The sequence below is a fragment of the Oreochromis niloticus genome, linkage group LG3, assembly GCF_001858045.2.
Source record: "Oreochromis niloticus isolate F11D_XX linkage group LG3, O_niloticus_UMD_NMBU, whole genome shotgun sequence".
In the NCBI taxonomy this organism is placed as follows: domain Eukaryota; kingdom Metazoa; phylum Chordata; class Actinopteri; order Cichliformes; family Cichlidae; genus Oreochromis; species Oreochromis niloticus.
The window spans coordinates 41,079,023-41,106,124 of record NC_031967.2 but is presented as its reverse complement, the minus strand read 5'-3'; the positions used below and the strand labels follow the sequence as shown (position 1 = coordinate 41,106,124).

At 40.0% G+C, this 27,102-nt stretch overlaps 1 protein-coding gene across 1 annotated transcript; it reads left to right on the top strand.

The window, feature by feature from the left end:
• The first annotated feature begins 541 nt into the window (after positions 1-541).
• On the top strand, positions 542-26,466 carry LOC100699335 (protein-glutamine gamma-glutamyltransferase 2). Its single transcript, XM_019363452.2, has 15 exons — positions 542-626; positions 4,358-4,525; positions 4,973-5,224; positions 5,418-5,536; positions 13,628-13,756; positions 13,899-14,076; positions 14,174-14,309; positions 15,514-15,623; positions 15,741-15,856; positions 19,173-19,299; positions 20,097-20,209; positions 23,623-23,797; positions 24,024-24,178; positions 24,479-24,612; positions 25,571-26,466. Exons 1-15 carry the CDS (start codon positions 614-616, stop codon positions 25,719-25,721), a joined length of 2,076 nt encoding a protein of 691 aa, XP_019218997.1. The 5' UTR covers positions 542-613; the 3' UTR covers positions 25,722-26,466.
• The last annotated feature ends 636 nt before the right edge of the window (positions 26,467-27,102 follow it).

The following is a 27,102-nucleotide window of genomic DNA, read 5'->3' as shown; positions in this document are numbered from 1 at the left end:
AACAAAAAAATCCCTCCTGGGATGTGTGCAAACCTGGTGACCAGCTCCAAGAAAAGTCTTACCCCTATGCTTACCAATGAAGTGATTAGAGAATGCATATTTTTTTCATAGTGACTCAAGGTTGTCCTGACTGATCCTCTAGATCTACGTGACACAGACCATAAAAACTATTGTTTTGTTGCAGTCTAGACACATGTTCATTTGTACAGTAAATACTGCTTTTTACTCGTCCATGAGTTTGACGGCATCTGCAGCAGAAAGAATTCATGTGATACAATCAGTGTCTGCTACATAAGGTCAACTGAAAGTTAAGCAGTTATCTTCACTTTCCTGAGCTGGTTTGAATGAGCAGGATATTTATCTAAAAATGTTATCTAATTCTAATCAGCTTGTTTCACTGATATTACACTTTGCTGTCAGTTTGAAATGTCTTTCAAGACAAAAAAACCAGTTCCAACAACCTGTTTCAGGAGGATTTTTTTCTCATTAAGTAGGTCAGAGCCTGTATCTTTGGGTCTTTAAAAGGCAGGAGGCTGTAGAATTCGCTACTCTGTTTCAGAGCGGAGCTGTTGCTTTCCAACCTGTGCTTGCTGTGATCCCTCCAATAACTGACATGATGGCAAACAGTGAGTATAAATGATATATTTATATATTTGAATATATAAAAATGACATCGTAATTGGGAAAAGGTTGAACAAGTATAGTTTGTGTGAAATTACATAAAAAGTGGACTGAAAATCCAAATTTGAAAATATGGTTTAAGTCTTCGTCAGTATATATGGAGGTCGGGAGAGAGGTAGACTAGTGAGTGTCTACAGTAATCTTTAAAACATGGCTGCATTTTAGCCAATGATGCTTGCATTCTTGGAATTGTGAAAAAAAAGAAAAGAAAATTCATTCTGATGTACCACAATGCAATACTTCTTTTTGTCTCTTGGTAGACTAATAGTAGCATGGTGTGTCCTGGTATATTGTTCATTTTTATTTTTATTTATTTGCACAGGGTAAAAATATTTCCACACAAATGTTTGTAAATAAGGCCCAATTATTCCAATTGCATTGCAATTCAATGCACATATACACTCAGTTGTATATAGCATTTGTATTTCTATTTTATTCTGTTGTATATAGTATTTTATTTTATTGTATTTTATTGCATTCCAGTGTTTTCTAATTTCTGCTACATAACTTTGCACTTTGGCTGTAACAAAACAAATTTCCCACCTGTGGGACTAATAAAGGTCATCTTATCTTATATTTCCCTTTTTCATGGCTAAACATAAAGAAACTACAGGTAGCTCAATGCTTTCACACAGTAGTCCACCAAGAGAAAAGAGATACATTGATAAAAAAAAACTGACTGAAGCCTTTTGTGCTTGGCTTTCATCAGCAGGTGTTTATCTGGAGGGCATCAGCTTTAAAGCCATAGGCGTGGTGTCTGGTACATTTTCACTTTTTCAGAGATTTTTCCCGATAGTTAAAGTATGTAGTCAGACATGAATCCAGATGAGTTTGATATTCTGAGAATGAATACCAGACGACAAACAACCGTATCACCAAACCAGCTCAGCTAGTTCTACTTAAACAGATAAACTTTAGTTTTAGTTATTATCAAACTCTAAGTGTGAAGAGTTTATAGAAATCAATTGAATTGAATTTTTTTAAATTATATTTCCATATTGCCAAATAACATTGATACTCATCTCAAGGCACTTTATTCTTTGCACACTTTATATTGAAAGGTAAAAAGCCTAAAAAAAACCGAGAGGGAAAAAAAACAACAAGCAGACAGCCCTATATGAGCAAGCACTTGTTGACAGTAGGAAGAAGAACTCCCTTTTAACAGAAAGAAGTAAGTAGGTCAGATCCTGTAATTACGAAAAAAAAAGGGATATAAAGGGAAACAAAATACTATCACTTAGGGAAAGAACAGGGGGCGTATCGACCAGTAAATCAACAGCTTTACTTTTACACTGAGCTCTGTCTTCATCACAACAGACCGGTGCGACATCTGCATCACTGCAGCTGTGACCGTGAAGCATTTGTCAATTGAAACATATTCCATGATCTCTTATCTTATCTTGTCTCTCATTTCACCACTTTCTTTGCTTCACCTGGAAATAAACGTGTCGTTATATAGAGAAATTGCTGTGGGGCAGTATACAGATTTAACAAGGCTGTTGGTTCCAAACAATTTGGATTTACTGACATACGCAGGGTGCTCAGAGCAAAATAGGTTTGTACAGGTTTCATAAATCTGACAGTAGTTTTATATGGTGGCATATTTTATTTTTATGTTTTGCACAGGGTAAGAATGTTCCCACACAAATGTTAGTAAATGAGGCCCGATTATTCCTAACACACTACCAGTGCTGTGCACGGACGTTTAAAGGGGCGGGTGCTCAAAGTAAAAAAGTGGCACATAGAACCAGGCTGAAGAACGACAACCCACATTCATCAAGAGTCTAATAATTACATTATGCTATATCACTGTCATTAGGTGGGGACAATGCAAAGCAAACGTAGCCTATGTGTTACCCGATGGGTACAATGTTGCTGCTGCTCCTGCTGCTGATAGTGCTGGAGGGCAGGGCTGTGTTGATCTGAGGCTGCACACTATAAAAAGTCCATATGAGAGATGGGAGCTGATTTAACTTGTGTTATGAGATAATAATAAAATGCAAAGATTGGTGACAGCGCTTGGAATGATAAGGCAAACGATAAAAAAAAACTGTGAGAAATGAACTGAAACGTGAACATTTGTAGGGCAAAAGAAATGGGTGGTCATGGTAGGGTAAGAATGTAACAAAAAAATCTATACACATAAAACATGCACACATACACGTGTGTGCATACAGTGACATTTTGGTGTCACTTTGGTGGACAGAGCTACAGAGTCATGACAGCCTTATCCAGTTAGCTAGCGGCTAATGACCACCACTACTTGTGCAGTTAATAAAAGTACAGCTAATGTTTTGTTGCACTGTTGCACACACAGTGTGCTCATTTGTTTCTATTTGTCAGTTGCCACAAGAAATTTTAACAATGTGTACGCAAAAAATGTGCATTCTCGTTCCCGGCTCGTAACCAGCGTGCTCTGCCGTCAAGGGTGAGCATTGGTTTATGGTCATCATGTGACTGATGCAAGCCAGATCCTTTCATTTAGTAAAATGTACATGTTATTGTTGATGGGCACAGGCAGGGGCAGGTGCTCAAGCCCCTTGCATCCCTTGTGATGTCTTATATCATCTATTTCATCGATTTGTACATTTGTACACAATTCAATGCACATATTTTCCCTTTTTCCTAGATAAACATAAAGAAACTACAGGTAGCTCAATGCTTTTACACAGTACTACTGTATTATTAGTCCACCAAGAGAAGAGAGATACATTGATAAAAAAAACTGATTGAAGCCTTTTGTGCTTGGCTTTCATCAGCAGGTGTTTATCTGGAGGGCATCAGCTTTAAAGCCATAGGCGTGGTGTCTGGTACATTTTCACTTTTTCAGAGATTTTTTATAGTTAAAGTATGTAGTCAGACACGAATCCAGATGAGTTTGATATTCTGAGAATGAATACCAGACGACAAACAACCGTATCACCAAACCAGCTCAGCTAGTTCTACTTAAACAGATAAACTTTAGTTTTAATTACTGCCCAACTGTCAATGAAATGAATTTAGAATTAATACAAATTCAGTTCAACTGAATTTTATTAAATTTAATTCAGTTCTGTTTATATTTATTTCTATATTGCCAAATCATAACAATTGTCATCTTAAGGTCAAACCACCAGTAGAACCAGGATCAGGGAGGGGCAGCTATGTGCTCCACCAGTTGGTGGCGATGGGAGAAATGAAAGTGAAAGTTCACCGGGGTTGATTGAAAAGTTTTTTAGTAATTTATTAATTAGTGAATATTGATTGCTCAGCAGTGATTCTCTAAAACAAATCATCTTGTTCTCACAGATGTTTGAAAATAGTTGACAATTACTACATCTTTTATAAACTTTCATTTTGTCACAGTTTTCGAAAGCCCACAATATGTGAAAGGGGCGCTAACAGAAAGTAAATAACAACTTAAAAAGAGGTCATTGCTGGACACAGCAGAGGAATTTATGATTAAAACTGAGATATTTTTGAGATAATTTTAATATTTTTGAATCCTAAAAGAGTTAAAAACAGTAAGATAGGAAACCTGTGACTAAAATGTCATCACTACCATTTCTGAATTATAACTTCCTGTAAAACTTCAAGCTTGCCAGTTAACAAAGGCTTTTCATGTCATACTGATAGTTGCTTTTTGTGGCTCTCTAAGATGATTACATTTGTACTTATGTTGTGTGTTTTGTTGCAGGAATTAACAAGGTGGATTTTCACTGCGTGGCTAACAACACTGCTCATCGCACCATTGAAATTACAAGAAAGCAGCTGATTGTTAGGCGTGGCCAGCCCTTCCTGCTGACCCTGGAAATGCTGCAGTCTTTCAGTGTCGGGGACACACTCCTGCTCACTGTGGAGACAGGTAACCACTTGAACTGGTTTTAAAAGCCAATTTTTCTGCCACACTGTTTGTCATCATGCCACATTGCTTCAAAACATTAAAATAGTTCACAGGCAAATAAATATTTACAATAAAATGTTTAAAAGTGCTTAATATGGTAGAGTGTCCATACAGGACGTGACTGGTATTATATTTGAACTCAACAATTAACATAACACATTTGTAACTCTACAAAATCACCTGTTGATATCTTCCAGCTTATTGGCAGTCTATTATGATTAGACTCTGGTTAACAACCATTACCTAATCATAGTCGTCAGTGACATGGTGGAAGTAAAGAGGTTAATGGAGGGTAAAGAGATATTGAAAGAACAGTGCAAGTAGAGTTTTTTGAAGAAAACAACAAAATAAAACTGATTGATCCCTGAAATGTAACAAGTGCTCTTCCCCACTTCTTCCTTACTTCAGGTCCTGCTCCATCAGAAAGACGTGGAACACGTTCTCAGTTTGGTAACCCATCTCCCAAGTATACCAGTGATGTCAAAGCAATATGGAAGTATGAGATTGACAGGAGGGCTGTCCTGGAGAGGGGCATTGTGGCTCTCTCTGTGACCCCACCAATTGACGCTCCTGTGGGGAAATACTCCCTGTCTGCAATGACACATGGTGAAACAACCAGTCTGGGAACCTTGGTGGTGCTTTTCAACCCCTGGTGCTCTGGTAAGAAGCAGTGTTGTAGTCCTGATAAGTAAAACAAAAGAAAAAGAAAAAAGACAGACAATCTGTAAGTAATAGAAGTTACTATGTATAGATAGGAGTTTTTGTTGTGTTTTTTGATAGATGAACTTACCATAGAAGCTGAGTCAGTGTGCTAATGAGTTTGCTAAGGATGCTTGCATTATGTTTGCTGCAGATGACTGGGTGTATCTTCCCGAAGAAGGAGAAAGACAGGAATATGTGATGAATGAAGAGGGAACCGTCTACACAGGAACATCACACTGCATAGGTTCACGGCCCTGGATCTTTGGACAGGTAAGCACCAGAGTGCTGCCACGCTTAGTCTACCATATTTGGCTAGTATTCTGAAGGTTACTCAAAAATTGAATGTTACGTCTGGGGATCCCCTCAGCCCTTCCCAGGAAGGTGGCACGGATGCCCCTCCGGTGGTCCTCCTTGGGCTCTCGCACTCTGGGGCCTCTGGATGTCTGGAGCCTGGATCTCCTCCATGCCTGCTTCATGCCCTGGGGGACGGGGCTATGGGCCTCCACACCCTCTAGCAGACCGTTACATGGGGAAACCTTTTGTATACAAGCGCGTTGATCCACACAGGTGTACACACGGGTGTTCACTGTTCGTAGACAAACTACACTTTTCGTAGCTGCTACTTCAAAGCACATTGTGCGCTGTCTGTCCTGTGTGCTGCACAACAACTTTCAATATTTAGTATTTACTGCTGTTCACACTTAGCTAGATTAACGTGATGGTGTTGTGTTTAGTATGTTGCTTTGGTTTTTTTTTTTGCTTGTCTTCTCCTTTTTCTCTCAACAGGTGATCCAGGAGATTTTTTTTTTTTTTTTTTTCTTTTTTTCTCCCTCTTTGTCTTTGTAAGTGCCCTTTCTCACTGTCCCTTTTCCCTTCTGTTTTTCTTTTCCTTCCTCTCTTTCTTTCTCCCTTTCCTATCCCCCAGTCATGTCTGTCCCATCTGTAACAACTGAAAATAAAATAAATAAAAATAACTAAGTTTGATCAAATGGACCAATACGGCAATGCCATGATGATCCATTTGGCAAAATAAATCCATTTGGTATCCTTGTTGGTCTTCAGACAACAATTCTGACGGCTAAAGAACCAAATGGGACAGACAAAAAAAAGAAAAAAAAAAAAAAAAGAATAAGAACCCCCTTAGTTCAATTTCTCCCATTTCTTTCCCTTGAATAATAATAATAATCAGTTATGTTAGAGCTCCTCCTCTGGTAGTTTCATGTTATAACTGTTCAGGCACTGAGAGGTTTTTGTTCAGCTCTGCTGGTGGTTTGTGTCACTGTGGCTCTGTGGCACAATAATAAACAGCTGAATCCTCAGTCGTCAAGCTGTTCATCTGCAGATACACCTGCTTTCTGCTGTTGTCTGTGGAAATGGTGAAGCGGCCTCTGACTGACTGAGAGTAGTAGATATATTTGCTATCACTCCGGATCCAAGCAATCCACTCTGGTCCTTTTCCAGCAGCCTGTCTGATCCAAGCACCATTAATGTTACCACTGAACCCTGAGTATGTACAGGTCAGTCTGTGGGAGTCTCCAGGCCTTTTAATCACTGATTCAGACTCAGTCAGTGTTTGACCCTCAGTACCTACAGACAAAAACATAATTAGCTTCTTTATATCAAACATATCTTAATGTTTGCAGAAGAAATGTGCTGTTCTTACCAGCCCAGTAAACTGACACTATCAGAAAAACAAAGGTAAACTCAGGACACTTCATTGTAATAGTCATGTCTCTCTGCTCAGTCTACAGTCATGAAATCTGCCATGTAGTCCCTTTGTTATATTTGGCAACACGTGTAAAAATCTGAATTTGCATAAACTCCTCCTTAAAGAAAAACTTCATCTCATATAAAGAACTGCACACGACTTATATTAAAATATTTAAGCAAATATGATATATATTTACAAATGATTATTATTATTTGTTACTCAAATGTCTCAAAATTTAGTCACCAATTGATTTATGATACATGAGCAAAAAACTCCATATATATTCATTATTAAATGTGGGCTCCATGAAGTAATACAGTCATTAGTCATAGGAATATTATGACTCTTTACTGTTAAAGCTCATGTTGATGGAAGTTCTGAAAAAGTGGATTCACTACAACATCAGCTGTTGCTTAAAAACAGGAACCAGATCAGTAACATTTTATGAGGCATCCAGAACTCCATAAAACAAAACTAAACTCCAATAAAACTAATCTTCAGCATGGTGGATGATGGACATATCAAAAATGGTTTACCATTTAAAAAAAAAAACAAAAAAACCCCACCACATACAGAATATCGAACGATGGGGTGTGTGCCAAAAGACAAGCAAAACAAGAATATATACTGAAGACAAAACAAACCCTTCTCTGGATTTAGCATCACAGTGTCACTGTGACTATTGAGGACAACAATAAACAGCAGAATCCTCTGATTCAATTCAATTCAATTCAATTTTATTTATATAGCGCCAAATCACAACAAAAGTCGCCTCAAGGCGCTTTATATTGTACAGTAGATAGCACAATAATAAATACAGAGAAAAACCCAACAATCATATGACCCCCTATGAGCAAGCACTTTGGCGACAGTGGGAAGGAAAAACTCCCTTTTAACAGGAAGAAACCTCCGGCAGAACCAGGCTCAGGGAGGGGCGGCCATCTGCTGCGACCGGTTGGGGTGAAAGAAGGAAAACAGGATGAAAGACATGCTGTGGAAGAGAGACAGAGATTAATAACAGATATGATTCAATGCAGAGAGGTCTATTAGCACATAGTGAGTGAGAAAGGTGACTGGAAGGGAAAAACTCAATGCATCATGGGAATCCCCGGCAGCCTACGTCTATTGCAGCATAACTAAGGGAGGATTCAGGGTCACCTGGTCCAGCCCTAACTATATGCTTTAGCAAAAAGGAAAGTTTTAAGCCTAATCTTGAAAGTAGAGATAGTGTCTGTCTCCCGAATCCAAACTGGAAGTTGGTTCCACAGAAGAGGGGCCTGAAAACTGAAGGCTCTGCCTCCCATTCTACTTTTAAATACTCTAGGAACAACAAGTAGGCCTGCAGTGCAAGAGCGAAGTGCTCTAATAGGGTGATATGGTACTACAAGGTCATTAAGATAAGATGGGGCCTGATTATTTAAGACCTTGTATGTGAGGAGCAGGATTTTGAATTCAATTCTGGATTTAACAGGAAGCCAATGAAGGGAAGCCAAAACAGGAGAAATATGCTCTCTCTTTCTAGTCCCTGTCAGGACTCTTGCTGCAGCATTTTGGATTAGCTGAAGGCTTTTCAGCGAGTTTTTAGGACATCCTGATAATAGTGAATTACAGTAGTCCAGCCTGGAAGTAATAAATGCATGAACTAGTTTTTCAGCATCACTCTGAGACAGGATATTTCTAATTTTAGAGATGTTGCGCAAATGGAAGAAAGCAGTCTTACATATTTGTTTAATATGTGCGTTGAAGGACATGTCCTGGTCAAAAATGACTCCAAGGTTTCTCACAGTGTTACTGGAGGCCAAGGTAATGCCATCCAGAGTAAGAATCTGCTTAGATACCATATTTCTAAGATTTTCAGGGCCGAGTACAATAACCTCAGTTTTATCTGAATTAAGAAGCAGAAAGTTAGCGGCCATCCAGGTCTTTATGTCTTTAAGACATTCCTGCAGTTTAACTAATTGGTGTGTGTTACCTGGCTTCATGGATAGATAGAGCTGCGTGTCATCTGCATAGCAGTGAAAATTTATGCTATGTCTTCTAATGATGTTGCCTAGGGGAAGCATGTATAATGTAAATAGAATTGGTCCTAGCACTGAACCCTGTGGAACACCATAATTGACCTTAGTGTCTGAAGAGGACTCTCCATTTACATGTACAAATTGGAGTCTATTAGATAGATATGATACAAACCACTGCAGTGCAGTACCTGTAATACCTACAGCATGTTCTAATCGCTCTAATAGGATATTATGGTCAACAGTATCGAATGCAGCACTGAGGTCTAGCAGGACAAGCACAGAGATGAGTCCACTGTCAGAGGCCATAAGAAGATCATTTGTAACCTTCACTAAAGCTGTTTCTGTGCTGTGCTGAGCTCTGAAACCTGACTGAAACGCTTCAAATAAGCCATTCCTCTGCAGATGATCAGTTAGCTGTTTGACAACTACTCTTTCAAGGATTTTTGATATGAAAGGAAGGTTGGAGATTGGCCTATAATTAGCTAAGACAGCTGGGTCTAGAGATGGCTTTTTGAGTAAAGGTTTAACTACAGCCACCTTGAAGGCCTGTGGTACATAGCCGATTATTAGAGATAGGTTGATCATATTTAAGATTGAAGCATTAATTAATGGCAGGACTTCTTTGAGCAGTTTTGTAGGAATGGGGTCTAAAAGACACGTTGATGGTTTGGAGGAAGTAATTATTGAAGTTAACTCAGAAAGATCAATTGGAGAAAAAGAGTCTAACTTAACATTGATGGTACTAAGAGTAGCTGTAGATGATATTACATCTGTGGGATGATTATTGGTAATTTTTTCTCTAATGATAAAAATTTTATTTGTGAAGAAGTTCATGAAGTCATTACTAGTTAACGTTAAAGGGATGGTTGGCTCAGTAGACCTCTGACTTTTTGTCAGCCTGGCTACAGTGCTGAAGAGAAACCTGGGGTTGTTCTTATTTTCTTCAATCAGTGACGAATAGTAAGATGTTCTGGCTTTGCGGAGGGCTTTCTTATAAAGCAGCAAACTATTTCTCCAGGCTAAATGATGATCCTCTAAATTTGTGACACGCCATTTCCTCTCCAGCTTACGAGTTATCTGCTTTAGGCTACGTGTTTGAGAATTATACCACGGAGTCAGGGACTTTGGATTTGAGGCCTTAGTTTTCACAGGAGCTACAGTATCCAGAGTCGTACGTAGTGAGGAGGTAAAATTATTAACAAGATAATCGACCTCTGTTGGAGTAGCGTTCAGATAGCTGCTCTGCTCTATGTTGGTACAGGGCATTGAAGATGATAACAGTGGGTGGATTATATTCTTAAACTTAGTTACAGCACTTTCAGAAAGACATCTACTGTGATAAAGTCTACTCTCCACTGCTGTGTAATCAATTATTGTAAATGTAAATGTTATCAGGAAATGATCAGACAGCAGAGGGTTTTCAGGAAACACTGTTAAATGTTCAGTTTCTATGCCATATGTTAAAACAAGATCTAGAGTGTGATTAAAGTGGTGGGTGGGTTCTTTTACATTTTGAGAGAAGCCAATTGAGTCTAATAACAGATTAAATGCCATGTTGAGGCTGTCATTTTTAGCATCTACATGGATGTTAAAATCACCCACAATAATTATTTTATCTGAGCTGAGCACTAAATCAGATAAAAAGTCTGAGAAATCAGAGAGAAACTCTGTGTAAGGCCCAGGTGGACGATAGATGATAACAAGTAAGACTGGTTTCTGAGTTTTACAGCTGGGGTGGACGAGGCTAAGCATCAGGCTTTCAAATGAATTAAAAGTCTGTCTTGGTCTTTCGTTAATTAATAGGCTGGTGTGAAAAATTGCTGCCACACCGCCCCCTCGGCCTGTGCTTCGAGATTTCTGGTAGTTAGAATGACTCGGGGGTGTTGATTCATTTAAACTAACATACTCATCCGGCTGCAACCAGGTTTCTGTAAGGCAGAGTAAATCGATTTGTTGATCAAATCTGATGTCATCTGCAGATTCAGCTGCTGTCTGCTGTTTTCTAATATTTCTGTCTACCACTCTCTCTATCAAGAATAGCGACTCCTTAAAGCCATTTCATACACCGTTAAATCATTATTGGTCTTAGAGCGCCTCCTCTGGTGGCTTCATGTTACAAATGTGTTCATGCACTGAGAGGTTTTTGTTCAGGTCTGCTGATGGTTTGTGTTACTTTGACTTTTTGGCACAGTAATACACAGCAGTGTCTTCAGGCTGCATATTCTGTCCATTTAGAGTCACTGTCTTGCTTGAAGTCTCTAAATCAATGCTGAACTTGCTCTTTAGTGAATCTTTATAGTAAGAGTCCCCAGTGTACTTCATCCCAATCCACTCCAGTCCTTTCCCTGCAGGCTGTCTGATCCAAGCTGTGTAGTAGCCACTTAGAGAATAAGAGACCTGACAGGTGATGGTGAGACGCTGACCTGGCTGCACAATCACAGAGGCTGGCTGTGTCAGCTGTTCACACTTCACACCTGTGGAGAAAATATGTTGAATGTAGTAACAGTAAGAATCAGTGTGCTGTGATCATAGTGTTTCTGTTCAGTGAGACTCACATGATCCAGCAGCAGCAGCAGAGCTACAGAGAGCATATTGGTGCTCAAGATGATATCAGACTTTATATCAGCCTGTGAGGAAGTTTGTTTTGCATCCAGATGGATGCTGACAGATTATGAGAGAAAACAGATGTCCTTACCAACCCAGTAAGCTGAAAGGACAAGAAAAACAGCCTTCAACTCAGGATGGTTCATTGTTTGAGCCATTTGTCTCTTCCCAGTCTACACTGGTGGTAAGCAACCCACTCCGGTCGTTTTCCAGCAGCCTGTCTGATCCAAGCAGCGTGAAAATCGCCACTGAACCCTGAGTATGTACAGGTCAGTCTGTGGGAGTCTCCAGGCCTTTTAACCACTGGTTCAGACTCAGTCAGTGTTTGATCCTCAGTACCTACAGACAAAAACAAAATTAGCTTCTTTATTTCGAACATTTCATAATGTTTGCAACAGAAATGTGCTGTCCTTACCAGCCCAGTAAACTGACTGTTACGACTGGGATCGTAATCATATGCAAATTTGAGTGTGCAGGTGCTCCTCCGTGGTTGGTGCATCCAGGGTGGATGGCTCGCACCGATTGGCTGACGACCGGGAGGCAGCGGATAAGAAGAGACCACCAGGGACTGCCATTCATTCATCCTCGGCCCAACCCAAACGGCAGACCGTTCACTGTGTCACTGTTACTATGTTGGTTAATGTAAGAGCATGTAGGGGTGGACCGCCTTTTTGTTTGATCAGTTTTCTCCTGTTTCTGTTAGGTAGGGAGGAAAGTGATTGTCGTTTGGTTTAGTTCTTTTGAGTAGGTAAGTTGTGTTTATTCCTGAGATAGGCTACCTTTTGTTTGTTGTTTTGGCCTTGGGTTCACCCTGAAGTTATGATATGCTCCCTTCCTTTGTTTAACTGCACTTCTTGTAAATAAATCACTGTCACAAAAAAAAAAAAAAAAATTGAATGTTAGTTACAAAAAAGTGATTTGTGTGAAAAACAGGAAGATTAGCTAGTCAATTATCTGTCAGTTTTATACTTTACATAAACCTGTAACAATTAGTAATATGTGTGAAGTAAGTTGAAAATATATTTATTTGGAAATTAGCTGAAGCATATAGTCATGTGAAAACTTCACAGGACTGTAAACAGCATAATGAAAAACTAAGTAAATCCCATGATTTAACAGCTTCTAGAACCTACTTTAACAGCAATACACAGAGTTTTGGTTTCTGCATGGCTTTATGACTTTCTTAACCCACTCTACTGACAGTTGATATGAGGTTTTTGTGCTAATATGTTCTTTTTGGTTTTTCTCCAAATGTCGTTCAAATGTCACTTTATTACCAAAGTGCAAATGTTTCACTTTGGTCTAATCTGTCTTCTTCTTCCAGAGGTCTTGTGATTTGTTGAGATGTACTGTGATGATGTTTTTAGAGAAAAGAGGCTTTCTCCTGGCAACTCACACTTGTTCAGTCTTTTTCTAATTGTACTGTAGAGAACATCAAGATGTGACATGCTAACTGAGGCCTGTAGAATAGCTCTGGGATTTTTCCAGGTATCCTGAGTATTGGATGGTCCGATCTTGGGGTGTATTCAGCAAGATAAAGTTACAAGAACATAACCAGATAATTATTTAGAGAAACCAGAATCATTAAAACAAGAAGAAAATAAAATAACTGAACTTGATTGTTTTGCTTTTTTCACTTTTTAAAATCATTTTAGGCTCTTTATCTTCCTATTTAAAGTCTTTTATCAGATTACGAATATTGATGTTTCCATGATGCAGTCACTGGAAGGCAATTGTCAATAATTTTCATATTTATAAGTGAACATTATTGATGCAGCAATATGCACCAGTAGCATATTCTGTTTGAAATCCACATTACACTTTTATTTTTCTACAAGAGAACTGAGAACATTAAAGTTTGCTGTTTAATTTGAAGAATATTTGATACACAGTGTCATGAAAAAACTGGTCTTTGAGCTTCTGACTGGTCACAAATTCATGACAAAGATCCCTAAACTTACAGCCAGATTAATAATAAATTATTTTCTGCAATTGGCGTTGTAGCTCTAACTTGTGCTTCTTACCCAGTTCGAGGAGGAAATGGTGGACATTTGTCTCAAGATACTGGATGCCAACCTCAAACACATAAAAGACCCAGCTGGTGACACCTCTGCTCGTTGTAACCCCATCTATGTTAGCCGTGTGATCAGTGCCATGGTAGGACCTAAATTTACGTGCATTACAATTTATATTTAACACTTCATTTAAAAATGCTACCTGTTGTAACAATAATATAAACCAAATTTACTCTTGTGCCACCAACGGATGAGCAAGAATGCAGCATTTGTCTGATTTGCAGGTCAATTCCAATGATGATCAAGGTGTACTAGTGGGACGCTGGGATGGGAAGTATAGTGATGGATGCAGCCCCACCTACTGGACTAGTAGTGTTAGCATTCTTCAGCGCTGGTTTCAAAACCGCTGCAGTCCTGTCAAGTACGGACAGTGCTGGGTGTACGCTGCTGTAATGTGTACAGGTACTGCAAATACTGTGCTGTGATTGTTTGTGTGCCATGAACTTGAGCAAAACTGAGACGTCATTCGACTTGATCATTTTGTTGTCTGTCATTTCAGTGATGCGATTCTTTGGTATTCCATGTCGTGTCGTCACCAACTTTCAGTCTGCTCATGACTCAAACAATAGCCTCACTATTGATGAATGTTATGATGACTATGGAGTCCGTAGCAAGGAGACCTCTGAAAGTGTCTGGTAAGATATTCAGACAGTCAAATGTGCAAACAAAAGGAAAACTTTATTATTGTTTTCTTGCTTTTTGAGGTTAAACTTGATGTTGGGCCTGAATTGAAAAGAAACACGGACATCTGTTAAAGTAACATATTGACAGCGTTGGGAAGGTTACTTTTAAAATGTATTCCACTACAGAATACTGAATACATGCCCCAAAATGTATTCTGTAACGTATTCCGTTACGTTACTCAATGAGAGTAACGTATTCTGAATACTTTGGAATACTTAATATATTATCATGCTGTTTACAACTACATGAATGTCCTATTGCTGTGATTTATTACTGTTACTGAAGGTCCGCGGCTCTGAAACGTAGTAAAGGGACCTCTGGCTAATACGTCCGGTTCCCTGTCGGGCTGGTAGCCGAAAACTAGCTTTACTTTGTTGTCTGGGTCAACTTTGCTTGCCAGAGACAGAGAGAGGCGTTGAAAGGCTTCTCCAACGGAACTTATTTTTTCCGGAGGAAAACACGAACACAGTGTACAGTTGAGTCTTAATAGCTTACTTACAACTGGGCTCGTCAGGCACTCTTCTTGGCTGCAGTGGTTATTATTATATTTACATGCTTCCAGCTCCCGTTTTTGCTCCGTGACAGCTCGGACTTTTCCTTTCTCTCCCTCCCTCGCTCACAGACACATAACGTGTATGGCAGTCCATCCTCCCTGCAGCACGGACTACACTGCCCATGAGGCTACATTCTTTAGAGCTATGCCTGTAGCATTCTGCCTGTTAGCTTAGCACAACAACAACAACAAAAAAGCGCTCTCTCACCCAGGAAACATGCAGAGAGAGAGCGTCACCCTGTAACCATGGCAACCGTAACGCTGCCGCCTGGAACAACAGAACGTAGCTGTCAAACAAACCCAAACAGTCCTGACCCGCGACAATATGAAACAGGGAAGTACCGCCGTGTAATCCATTTATTTCAACAAAGTAACTGTATTCTGAATACCACCTTTTTAAACGGTAACTGTAACGGAATACAGTTACTCATATTTTGTATTCTGAATACGTAACGGCGGTACATGTATTCCGTTACTCCCCAACACTGCATATTGACAACAATTTAATAATAATGATATGTTTTCACACAGACAGAGCTATTATATTATGCAATTTGAAAACCTCAGCGATATAAACTGGGAAGCTTACCTTTCTTGTGCAGGAACTTCCATGTGTGGGTGGAGGGATGGATGAAACGACCAGACCTCATGAAAGGTGGTATGTATGATGGCTGGCAGGTCTTGGATCCCACTCCACAGGAAAAAAGTGAAGGTAAAAACTATTTTGTTTTTATTTAGAAATGAATGCACTGAGACAGATGCACAAATTAATGATTCCAATGAGAAGTACAAACAATTATTTTTAAAGGTTTTGCTTTTGCTGCTCCAGGTGTGTTCTGCTGTGGTCCAGCCCCAGTCAATGCTATCCTACGTGGTGACACAGACGTCAAGTATGATGTACCATTTGTCTACGCTGAGGTCAACGCTGACATTGTCAAATGGATGGTCTGTACCAGTGTTATAAAATAACCAGCTGTATACTATACAGTCTGTCTATACAATCTGTGTTTCTACATTTTATCTGATGAATTAACTCTTTCAGCTCTTTTAAACTCAGTTTTAACCCTAATCCTAACCTTAAAAGATGCAGTACCTACCATTTTTATCAAGTTTTCCCTATTATATGTTATTGTTATTGACATGTCTTCCACAGAGGAAGTAGAATCAGGTGATGAGGGGAATGACTTGTTCATCACTGGGAGTAAGGTCACTGAGGCAGTTAAACAACAACTTAGTGTCAGGGTCCCTGGGGTGGATTAGGTTCACCCTGAGTTCCTGAAGGCTCTGGATATTGTAGGGCTACTTTGGTCAACACGCCTCAACAATGGAGATCAGGGTACCTCTGGATTAACAGACTGGTGTGGTGGTTCCCATCATCAAGAAGGGGGAACAGAGGGTGTGCTACAACTGTAGAAGGATCACACTCCTCAGCCTCTAGAAAGTCTATGCCAAGGTGCTGGAAAGGAGTGTCTGTCCGTTAGTTGAATCTCGGATGCAGAAGGAAAAATATGTTTGTCATTCAATTCAATTCAATTCAATTTATACAGCAAGATTAATGCCCTTCAGTGTTCTGTACCAACAGGGCATTGAAGATGATAACAGTGGCTGAATTATATTCTTAAAATCAGTTACAGCACTTTCAGAAAGACATCTACTGTGATGAAGTCTACTCCCCACTGCTGTGTAATCAATTATTGTAAATTTAAACAGTGTTCAGGAAATACTGTTACATGTTCAGTTTCTATGCCATATGTTAAAACAAGATCTAGAGTGTGATTAAAGTGGTGGGTGGGTTCTTTTACATTTTGAGAGAAGCCAATTGAGTCTAATAACAGATTAAATGCGATGTTGAGGCTGTCATTTTTAGCATCTACATGGATGTTAAAATCACCCACAATAATTATTTTATCTGAGCTGAGCACTAAATCAGATAAAAAGTCTGAGAAATCAGAGAGAAACTCTGTGTAAGGCCCAGGTGGACGATAGATGATAACAAGTAAGACTGGTTTCTGAGTTTTACAGCTGGGGTGGACGAGGTTAAGCATCAGGCTTTCAAATGAATTAAAAGTCTGTCTTGGTCTTTGGTTGATTAATAGGCTGGTGTGAAAAATTGCTGCCACACCGCCCCCTCGGCCTGTGCTTCGAGGTTTCTGGTAGTTAGAATGACTCGGGGGTGTTGATTCATTTAAACTAACATAATCATCCTGCTGCAACCAGGTTTCTGTAAGGCAGAGTAAATCGATTTGTTGATCAATTATTAAGTCGTGTACTAACAGAGACTTGGAGGAGAGAGACCTAATATTTAATAATCCACATTTCACTGTTTTACTCTTTGGTTCAGATGTGGATACTGTATTGTTCTTTCTTTGTGATTTTTTATGTTTAAGTAGTTTATTGCTGGTTTTTAGTTTGTTTTTTGTCTGTTTGGGAGCTGACACAGTCTCAATGGAAATGGGTTTTTGGGGGGGTAGCAGGAGGAGAGAAGCTGCAGAGAGGCGTGTAAGACTGCAACTCTGCCTCCTGGTCCCAACTCTGGATAGTCATATTTTGGGGGGTTTAATAAATTGGTCCATATTTCTAGAAATGAGAGCTGCTCCATCCAAAGTGGGATGGATGCCGTCTCTCCTAACAAGACCAGGTTTCCTCCAGAAGGTTTGCCAATTATCTATGAAGCCCACATCGTTTCTTGGACACCACTCAGACAGCCAGCAATTTAAGGAGAACATGCGGCTAAACATGTCACTCCTGATCTGATTGGGGAGGGGACCAGAGAAAACTACAGAGTCCGACATTGTTTTGGCAAAGTTGCACACCGATTCAATATTGATTTTAGTGACCTCCGATTGGCGTAACCTGGTGTCATTACTGCCGACGTGAATTATGATCTTACTGAATTACGTTTACCCTTAGCCAGCAGTTTTAAATTTCCCTCAATGTCGCCTGCTCTGGCCCCTGGAGGACAATTGACTATGGTTGCTGGTGTCTCTAGCTTCACATGTCTGAGAACAGAATCACCAATTACCAGAGTTTGACCCCCGGTGGGTGTGTCGCTGAATCGGGAAAAATGGTTAGACACATGAACAGGTTGATGGTGTTCAGTGATCCTGGCCTCCAGACCTGCAAATTGGCTACATTTATTACAAGTATCATTACTGCCAAGGAGTAACTAAACATCTGACACAATGAGCAGGAAAGTGCAGGAGGAACAGGTGAAGAGGCCACACTGCTAGCAACTCGGCTACAAGCTAAGCAAGTGAAACCCTAAAGACACAGTGAGTGAATACTTGGACTCTAAATTAGCGAGTGAGTACAGAGAGAGTGTGCTTCGAATGAAGCATGTGAAGATTATACTATGAAATAAGAAGTTTTTTATTAAATTGTTATGCATATAAACTAAACAAAAACAACACTGTGTGTTGGAACACAACGTGATACTCTACTGCAGAGAGTGCGAACACCGAGTGACAGCACCACCCAAAGGATCTCACAAGGTTCATCCCCGTCTTGGAACACTAGACCAGCCCCTGTGTCTCCTGTCAAGGATACTTGAGGGTACATGAGTGTTTGCCCAACCAGTCTACATGTGTTTTGTAGACTTGAAGAAGAGATTTGACTGTGTCCCTCTGAATATGTTATAGGAGGTGCTTTGGGAGTATGGGATTTCTGGGCTGTTTGTCCGAGTCTTTTGCTCTTTATACACCATTGCAAGAGCTTGGTTTGCATTGCCTACAATTAATTGGACTTGTTCCCATTGGGTGTTGGACAGCCAGGGTTGCCCTTTGTCACCAATTCTGTTCATAATTTTTATGCACAGAATTTCTAGACTTAGCAAAGTGGTGGAAGGCTTCCACTTGGGTGGTCTCAAAATTTAATCTCTGCTTTTTGAGGATGATGTGGTTCTGTTGGCTTCATCAGGTGGTGGCCTCCAGCTCATACTGGAGTAGTTTGCAGCCAAGTGTTAAGCAGCGGGTTAGGTTGCTGCCCCCTGCGAAAATGGATGGATGTTGTTGTTAATTCACAAGACGTAAGACCATTAAGGAGTCCAATGTTCACTCCATATTTCTCCTGGCTACCCCTTCAAACTCATTCAACATCCCAAATGCAAACAGAGATCACACTTACATCATCTACAATTTAATGGCGATAACTTCAACCCAAAGGTTATTCTGACTGACAAACATAACAGTGACTTTAGCTTATTCAATTATGCAGTCTTGCACAAAGTATTGACAATTTTCTGTTTTCATGTTACATTTCTCAGATCGGTACTAACGGTTCAAAGAAGAAAATGTACACTGACTCCATGTCAGTGGGTCAGAGCATCTCTACCAAGGCTGTTGGCTCCTGGAAAAGGGTTGATATCACTGACAGCTACAAGCACAAAGAAGGTAAAACAAACATACAATGCTCATTTGCATTGCTCATGTTAACTGGACATCGATAGCTTTATTATTTGGATAACTGTTTGGTAACATTCTAGTACAACTGCTAAAGGCAGTTTCAGTTCAAATGATCTGAGACAACACAAAAAAGTTTCTTATGTTTCCTAGCTCAGTTTGCTTACGATCTTGAGTTTATCAGTATTTCTAGTTTAGGTTTTCTCGGTTTTTAATTGGTCCTGTTCATGTTTTTGTCTTGTTTCTATGGCATACATATGCCATTTTGTCTTGTCTCTCTGTCCTTCCCTCAGCGTTTCCCCAGTTAGGTCAGTCTCTTCTTCTGTGGCATGTCTCCGTGTGGCACTCTGTCTCTCGTCCCTAGCTCTCTGCCCCTCTTTCTCCTCCCTCTGTTCCCTGGGTTTCATCTGTCTGCATCTCAGTGTGTATGTTTCTCCTACTTCCTGTTTCAGTTTGTCAGTCTCTTATCATGTGTGTTCAATGTTCAGCTGTGCTTTGCCTGTCTCATTAGTTGATTGTGTTCAGCCGTGTTCCCCATGTGTTTTCTCTCCGTCCTGAATCCCTCTCATGTATTTATTGTCTGTGTCTCCCCCCATCAGTGATCTCCCTCATTCTTCAGCTGTGTTCTGCCTGCTTTTTTAGTTTCCAGTAACTCCCAGTTCAGTTTTGTACGTTCTATAGTTAATCAATAAAGCTGCTTTTTGAGTTTAGCTTTGCCTCCAAGAGTCTGCATCTTGGGTCCCCCAATCCTGCCCGCTTCACACAGCACATGCCATATTTCTCTACAGGCAGCGCAGCGGAGAGAGCCATCTTCAAACGTGCAGTCAGAATGAACTCAAAAGAAGGTCAAGGATGTGACATAGAAGAGGCACCCCAGTATGTTGAGATGAAAATCAAAGAGGTAAAACTTAAAATACAAGACTGGGAAAACTTTATATCATTACAGCATGATATAAAAACAAGAATGTGTTGATTTGGTCAAAATTCATAATGCACGACCCAGTAAAAAAAACAGTGTGAAATCCCACACAGTATAACTTATTGGAACGGGACTTTAAGGAAATTATCTAAGAATTATCTAAGAATAGCAGCTAGAAGCCTGGAAACCTGCAGACTCATCAGCATCCTGAATGAGGCCAATGACGGTGGTGTCATCTGCAAACTTCAGCAGTTTAACAGCCGTGTTCTTGGAGGCGCAGTCATTGGTGTAAAGCGGGAACAATAGTGGTGAGAGGACACATCCTACTGAGGGACCGAGTTTCAGAGGTGATCTCCCCCAGCCTCACTTGCTGCTTCCTGTCTGTCAGGAAGCTGGTGATCCACTGACAGGTAGCTGGTGACACGCTGAGGTGGGAGAGTTTGGAGGAGAGAAATTCAGGCACAATGGTATTAAAAGCCAAACTGAAGTCCACAAACAGGACCCTGGCATAAGTTCCTGGGGGGTCGAGATGTTGCATGATGTAATGTAGTCCCATGTTCACTGCATCATCCACCGACCTGTTTGCCCGGTAGGCAAACTGCAGGAGGTCCAACTGGTGGCCTGTAATGTCCTTCAGATGGGCTAACACCAGTCGTTCAAAGGATTTCATGACCACAGACGTCAAGACGACAGGTCTGTAGTCATTCAGTCCTGTAATGGTGGGTTTCTTAGGGACCGGGATGATGGTGGAGCATTTGAAGCAGGAGGGGACTTCCCACAGCTCCAGGGATCTGGTGAATATGCGGGTGAAGATGGGAGCCAGCTGTTCAGCACATGTTTGAGGCAGGACGGTAAAACTCCGTCTGGTACAGGGGCTTTCGTGGGCTTCTGTTTCTGAAGCAGTTGGCTCACATCCTGAGTGCGTATTCTGAGTTCCATGGAGGAGGAAAGAGGGGTGAGAGTTGTGATGGTGGTCGTTGAGTCTGGATTGGGGATGGTGAGGGGGGAGGGGGGAGGGGTGAGAGGTGTGTTGGGGGTCAATGTCTGAAACAATGTCTCTGGGGAGGGGTGGGTGAGGGGTGAGAGTCTGTCCATCTCAAACCTGTAGTAGAACGTATTCAGCCCGTCTGCCAGGTCTTTGTTTGCTTCAACAGCGGGTGGGGGGCGTCTGTAGCTGGTGATTTCCCGCGGGCCCTTACTTCTGGGAGTAGATCCTTTTAGCCGCTTTGATCTCCTTGGTCAGTGTGTTCCTGGCTTGCTGTCACCACTTCTGTAGGCGTCCTCCTTGGCCTTATGAAGATGTTGGAGTTTAGAAGTGAACCTTGGTTTATTGTTGTTGTATGTGCAAAAGGTCTTAGTTGGCACACACACATCTTCACAAAAACTGATGTCACAGTGTCCATCAGCTCATCCAGATTCTCAGATGCGACTTCAAAAACAGTCCAATCAGTGCAGCCAAAACAGTTCTGCAGTTTCTGCTTTGCTGCGTTAGTCCACTTATTCACACTTTTGACTACAGGCTTGGCACATTTGAGTTGTTTCCTGTAAACTGGAATAAGATGGACTACAAACTGGAGCTCTCAGGGAAAACAAAGGGTGGTGGAGTCTGCTTCTATGTTAACAAAGGTTGGTGTACTGATGTCACAGTGTTACAGAAATACTGCTGCTCAAACCTGGAAACTTTTTTCATCAACTGCAAACCATTTTATTCACTGCATGAATTTTCTTCCTTCATGCTGGTTGGAGTTTGCATCCCTCCTCAGGCCAATGCGAACAACGCACTGTGTGAGCTGGCTCACCAGATTACCACCCTGGAAAGAAAATTCCTGGATTCCTTCACAATTGTCCTTGGGGATTCTAACAGAGCAATTCTAAACCACAAACTTCCTAAATCTAGACATCATATAGACTTCCCCACCAGGGACAACATTATATTGGATCACTGTTACACTACTTTAAGACAGCGTCTAGGATTTGCTCACTGAGCCAGGTTTCAGTGAAGTAGAGGGGAGCAGAGCGTTCAAAGTCCTTGTTAGTCCGGTTTAAAAACAGTAATTCGTCGACTTTGTTGGGAAGGGGGCGAAGATTCACAAGGTGAATGGAGGGGAGTGTCGTGCGGAATCCCCGGCGTCATAGTTTCACCAGTGCACCAGCGCGAGTCCCCCGTCTGCATCTCCTCCGAGAGCCACAGAGAGCCACTGCGCCTCCGACTAAAATTTCCGAAAAACTTTCTGATTTTATGAAAAAAGGATAAGAAGTACTTTGAGATGACTGCCTGATGTTTAGCAGTTGATCTCTGGAGAAAGTGATGTGGTCTGAGTCACCAAAAGCTCAGAAAATAAACAAAAACAAGAAAAATGCAAGAGAGCGCAGTACCGAGTGGCTGTAACTCAGGTGGATGGTCCATTGTGTGAATGGGTATGATTGGGTGAATGCACGAGTTGTATAAAGCCTTTGAGTGCTCAGTGAGAGTAGAAAAGCTCTATATAAGAACTATTTACCATTTATGAGTCCATTTACCATTTACCGAGGCTGCCATCCGCGGTGCCATCTTGGTAAAGAAAAAAAAAGGATGCACTGGCGAGCTTTTCAGATTGAACTTGGAAAAGTTTTTTTTGTTTCTTATTTGTGGTACTTAAAATCAAAATTCACTATTTCAAATGTTTAGTAGAATGATGTAAAATTTTTGTACCATTTTCAGCATGGCTCCTATTTTTTGTTCTCTTAGCAAAAGTCTCACTCTTGTAGTTGTTTTTCTGCAAGATCCATTGAATCTCCTTAAATGTGTCAAAACTTTTCTTTTTCAAGAAGTGGAAAATGTCAAAGGAAACCAAATCTGGCCAATAGTGCAGGTGGTGAGTTAACAATGTATTGATTTGGTCAAAAACCCAATAAATGTTGAAAAGGATTTTAGGCCAGCGTTGACAGTAGTTGGTGATTGCTCTTTGCCCATTTGAAACCAGTGTTGAAATCCTACACTGTAACTGACTGGAACAGGACTTTAAGGAAATAATCTAAGAATAGGAACGAGAAGACTGGAGGCTGTCTGGACATGCCTGTGAAGATGATCTTGAATAACAATGAGCAAACTCAAGTCACTTGAGGCCTGTTTTAACTCTATGATGGACTGGCGACTTTTCTAGGATGCACCTTGCCTGTGACAGCTGGGACACACTTCAGCCTCACACTACCTGTAGTTGGATAAAGAATTCTTAAAAGTTTTTGTTTTTCTTATTTGTGGTATTTAAAACCAAAATTCACTGTTTGAAATGTTTGGTAGAATGATGTACAATTTCTTTATTTTTTAATAAATTTTTTAAATTTACAAAATTTTGATTTCAGGGATAGAAAGAAAGTCAAAAATGGTTTTGTCTCATTTTCTCTTTAAACACCAGGAGACCAAGGCGATAAACGGCCAGGACGTTAAACTGAGCCTCAAGCTGAGCAGTAAGGATCACACCAATAAGGTGTTGTCTGTCCGTGTCAACGCTCAGGCCATGAGGTACAACGGCAATCCAGCGGGCAACATCCTGAACAAAGTGCAGCACGTGACACTTCTGTCTAGACAAGGTCTGCAGTTCTTATCTTACAACTTGTTCAGCATTGTAATTTATTTGAAAAAAAAGTAATAAATAATATAGATTTCTATGATTTGAGGCTGCTACTTCAAACTCCACCCCAAGTCTCAGAAATTAAAGAAATTAGAAAGAAATGAGAAGAAATTAAAGTTTCCTGATGATACCATGAATCTCTGGATCAGTTCTCACATTCCTGCCTCTCACCTTGTGTCCTACAGATGTGGCCATACCTTTGCTGATCCCCTTCGCAGATTACAGTAAACATATGGTGAACTGTGACAGCATAAAGGTTTCAGCAGTGGCCAGTGACAGTGATGAATACTACCAGACTGAGACCAACATCACCCTAGAGCAACCAGTCATCTCCATGAAGGTCATTAAAACCCTAACTTTATGTGTAATATAAGGAAGTATGTGATTTTATAACCCAAGAAGTGAAAGCAGATTCAAACTATTGTCATTACTTGGTAACAAAGTATGTGTTCATGGTATACGGTAGACTGGCTGTGTCACATGGCCTTACAATGATAACTGCTGATTGGTTATTTGACAGTCAAAAAAGCTTCACCTGAACTCAGTTGATGAACAGGTTCTATGAGATTTTAGAAAATTCTGGACTTTGTTCTATAAATTGCCGCACATTAATGCTGTACTACATCTGTGTTTCTTTTAGGTTTTGGATCCAGTCCATGTGAACCGTGAAATGACATTGGAGGTGGAATTTAAAAACCCGCTCAATGAGAGGCTGAGAAACTGCTCTCTGACAGTCATTGGATGTGGCCTTTTTAAATCAGACTATGTAAAAAGGTCAGTACTGAGACTTAACATACAATCTAACTCATCACAATCACAGGGTATAAGGAACAATGTGATTGTCTGAAGCTAATGATAATATTTCTCATATTCAACCAGATGCTTTTTGTGAAACACAGTAATTTGCTTTCATTCTGAGAGTTACAAAAAATATTGAATCTAGTCAGATTTCATTTCATCATCTCAGCAGTTCAAGAATACTGGTTAAAAAAAAGCCTCTTTATTTTTCTTATACTCTGCCAGTTCATTCATTTTCATTTGGTTTAATATTGATGTTAATGCAGTTACCTTTTTATGTAAAATATCTTTAAAACAACACTTTTAAACCATAAACTATTGATACTTGTGTAAAAATGAAACAAATTCATGGAAATTTTCTTGTAACTTTAACTTGTTTTATTCAAGCCATCGTTTGTCTGCCACGTGTCTGATATGTTGCCACAGAAAAAGAATTAAAAATTGTCAGAAAGGCAATAACGAGAGAAATAATCCATTAAATACTCATTTTTGTATACACAGCCTTTTGTTTTGATTAAAATTGTGTTTTAAAGAATTGAAGTGGCCACAAAAGACTTTCAGATTTTGATTCATGCTGCATATTTTAGTGCCTTAAACAAATCTAAATTTTCTTTTTTCCTCCAGTCTTCAAAAGAAAATAAACATTTCTAACTTACACTGCTATGTTGTTGGTAGTGCCGCCAAGTGTTGTTCACCAATAAATAGTTCCAGCTCACAATTCCAATTTGTGTAAAGATAAAAAAAAGATAAACAGTATGCTCATCCTAATTACTGCTTACAGACTGCTTTTGTAAAGAGTTTAGCTAAAGCTAGGCAACAGTTTTCCTTTGTTTTTATTTTTTCCCCCTATGCTAAGTTGGCTTAAATAGCCTAGGTTCTCATCCAAACAGGGCTTGAAGTAAAATAAAAAATAATAATGTTTTTCTATTAACAGTGATCTGCGTGAGGTAGAGCCAAATGCCACGCTGAGGGTCAAGATTACCACGACTCCCTACAGAGCTGGACTGAAGACCGTGGTTGCCGACTTCGACTGCAGCAGCTTCAGAGACATAAAGAGCTCCTGCATCGTTGACGTTAAACCATGAACCTCTGGTTTCATTTACAGCTCCCTCTGTGTTTCTGTTTCTTTAGTTTAAACTGGGATAGATTAATCTACTACACCTTGTTATTACTATTATCCACACTAATGTTACTATCCATAGTCAAGGTTTTGTTTGTTTTTTTCATGGCTGGGATATAATCAAGTAGTTTTTTTTCAAAGATGCAAAGTGCCCGACATTTTCGGGGATATGCTTTAGGATTAACAGTTACCATAATTAATAATTAATGAGTAATGTAATCATTTTAATAAAAGAAGAGGGAGAAAACAGATTTCCTGGTATTGCTTTGTAGCTTTTCTCTGTTTGTTCCAATTATTATTGGGTTTAAATGATTGTGGGAAAATTATGTTAATTAAGCTGTATTTTGTAACATGTTATAAACATTTATCTCATCTCTGTAACAAATTTGAATGTAACAGTGATGAACTGAAACAACATTTTAGGCTGGAAATTTCACTCCAGATTATGCAACTATAAGCCTGAGAGGAAAATGATCCATATTAGCAGAATAAAAATATTATGGAAATATTCTGGTGGTGAGCAACAATTTGATCCCAGTGCTTTTTATGGACAGTCCACTGCTAATAACACATTATTGTCCTTTGAATGCAAATATCATATCTGTAGTTACCATTTTAAAAAATGCCTATTTAAATTCATAGACCTCGGTGTGGAATCAAATACTTCAAACAATGTAATGGGGTACATTAAAGGTAACAACAAATAAAAAGAGTGTTTCTCTTTATTGTCTTATATACTCCTAATTCCCAGTTACACTTGCTTCTGCTTCTGATACAGCTCACATTACCCTGTATCCCTGAGCTCTGCAATCATCATCTACAAACTTCACTTGGTTCTTTTCAGGAACACAGTCTGCAGGCTTCCCAGCATAAACCTGAATGTTCCAATCAAAGAAAATACTTTCTTATATCCAGGTTCTTCCTTTATGCTGCCATCCTCCTCTCCTCCTTGCAGGTCCTCGCAGCGCATGCTTGCCGCTGCTAAAACTAGACAGAGCTCCCTGAAAGGCACAGCCAATCACATTGGCCATATTTGTCACATGAGGTAGGACTCCAGTAGAGAACGTAATTTAACTCTTTGTGCACCGCTTTGGCGAACGAGACGTTGACAGATCTTTTTTTTTTTCTTTCTATCGGTTTTGTTTTTCTTTACTCGAAGAGATCAAATTATTGGTGGGGACATGTCCCTTCCGTCCATGCCAAATCTACACCCTTTGAGGTGAGGCTAAAGTGTGTCCCAGCTGTCACAGGCAAGGTGCATCCTAGAAAGGTTGCCAGTCCATCATAGAGTTAAAACAGGCCTCAAGTGACTTTTATTTTCTCACTGGTGTTCAAGATCATCTTCA

What these genes read in the sequence shown, in the direction of transcription:
- LOC100699335 (XM_019363452.2), top strand. An exon ending in TTTCAACCCCTGGTGCTCTG is followed by an intron (nt 5,225 to 5,417) that starts GTAAGAAGCAGT and finishes TGTTTGCTGCAG; the next exon opens with ATGACTGGGTGTATCTTCCC. An exon ending in AAATCAGACTATGTAAAAAG is followed by an intron (nt 24,613 to 25,570) that starts GTCAGTACTGAG and finishes TTCTATTAACAG; the next exon opens with TGATCTGCGTGAGGTAGAGC.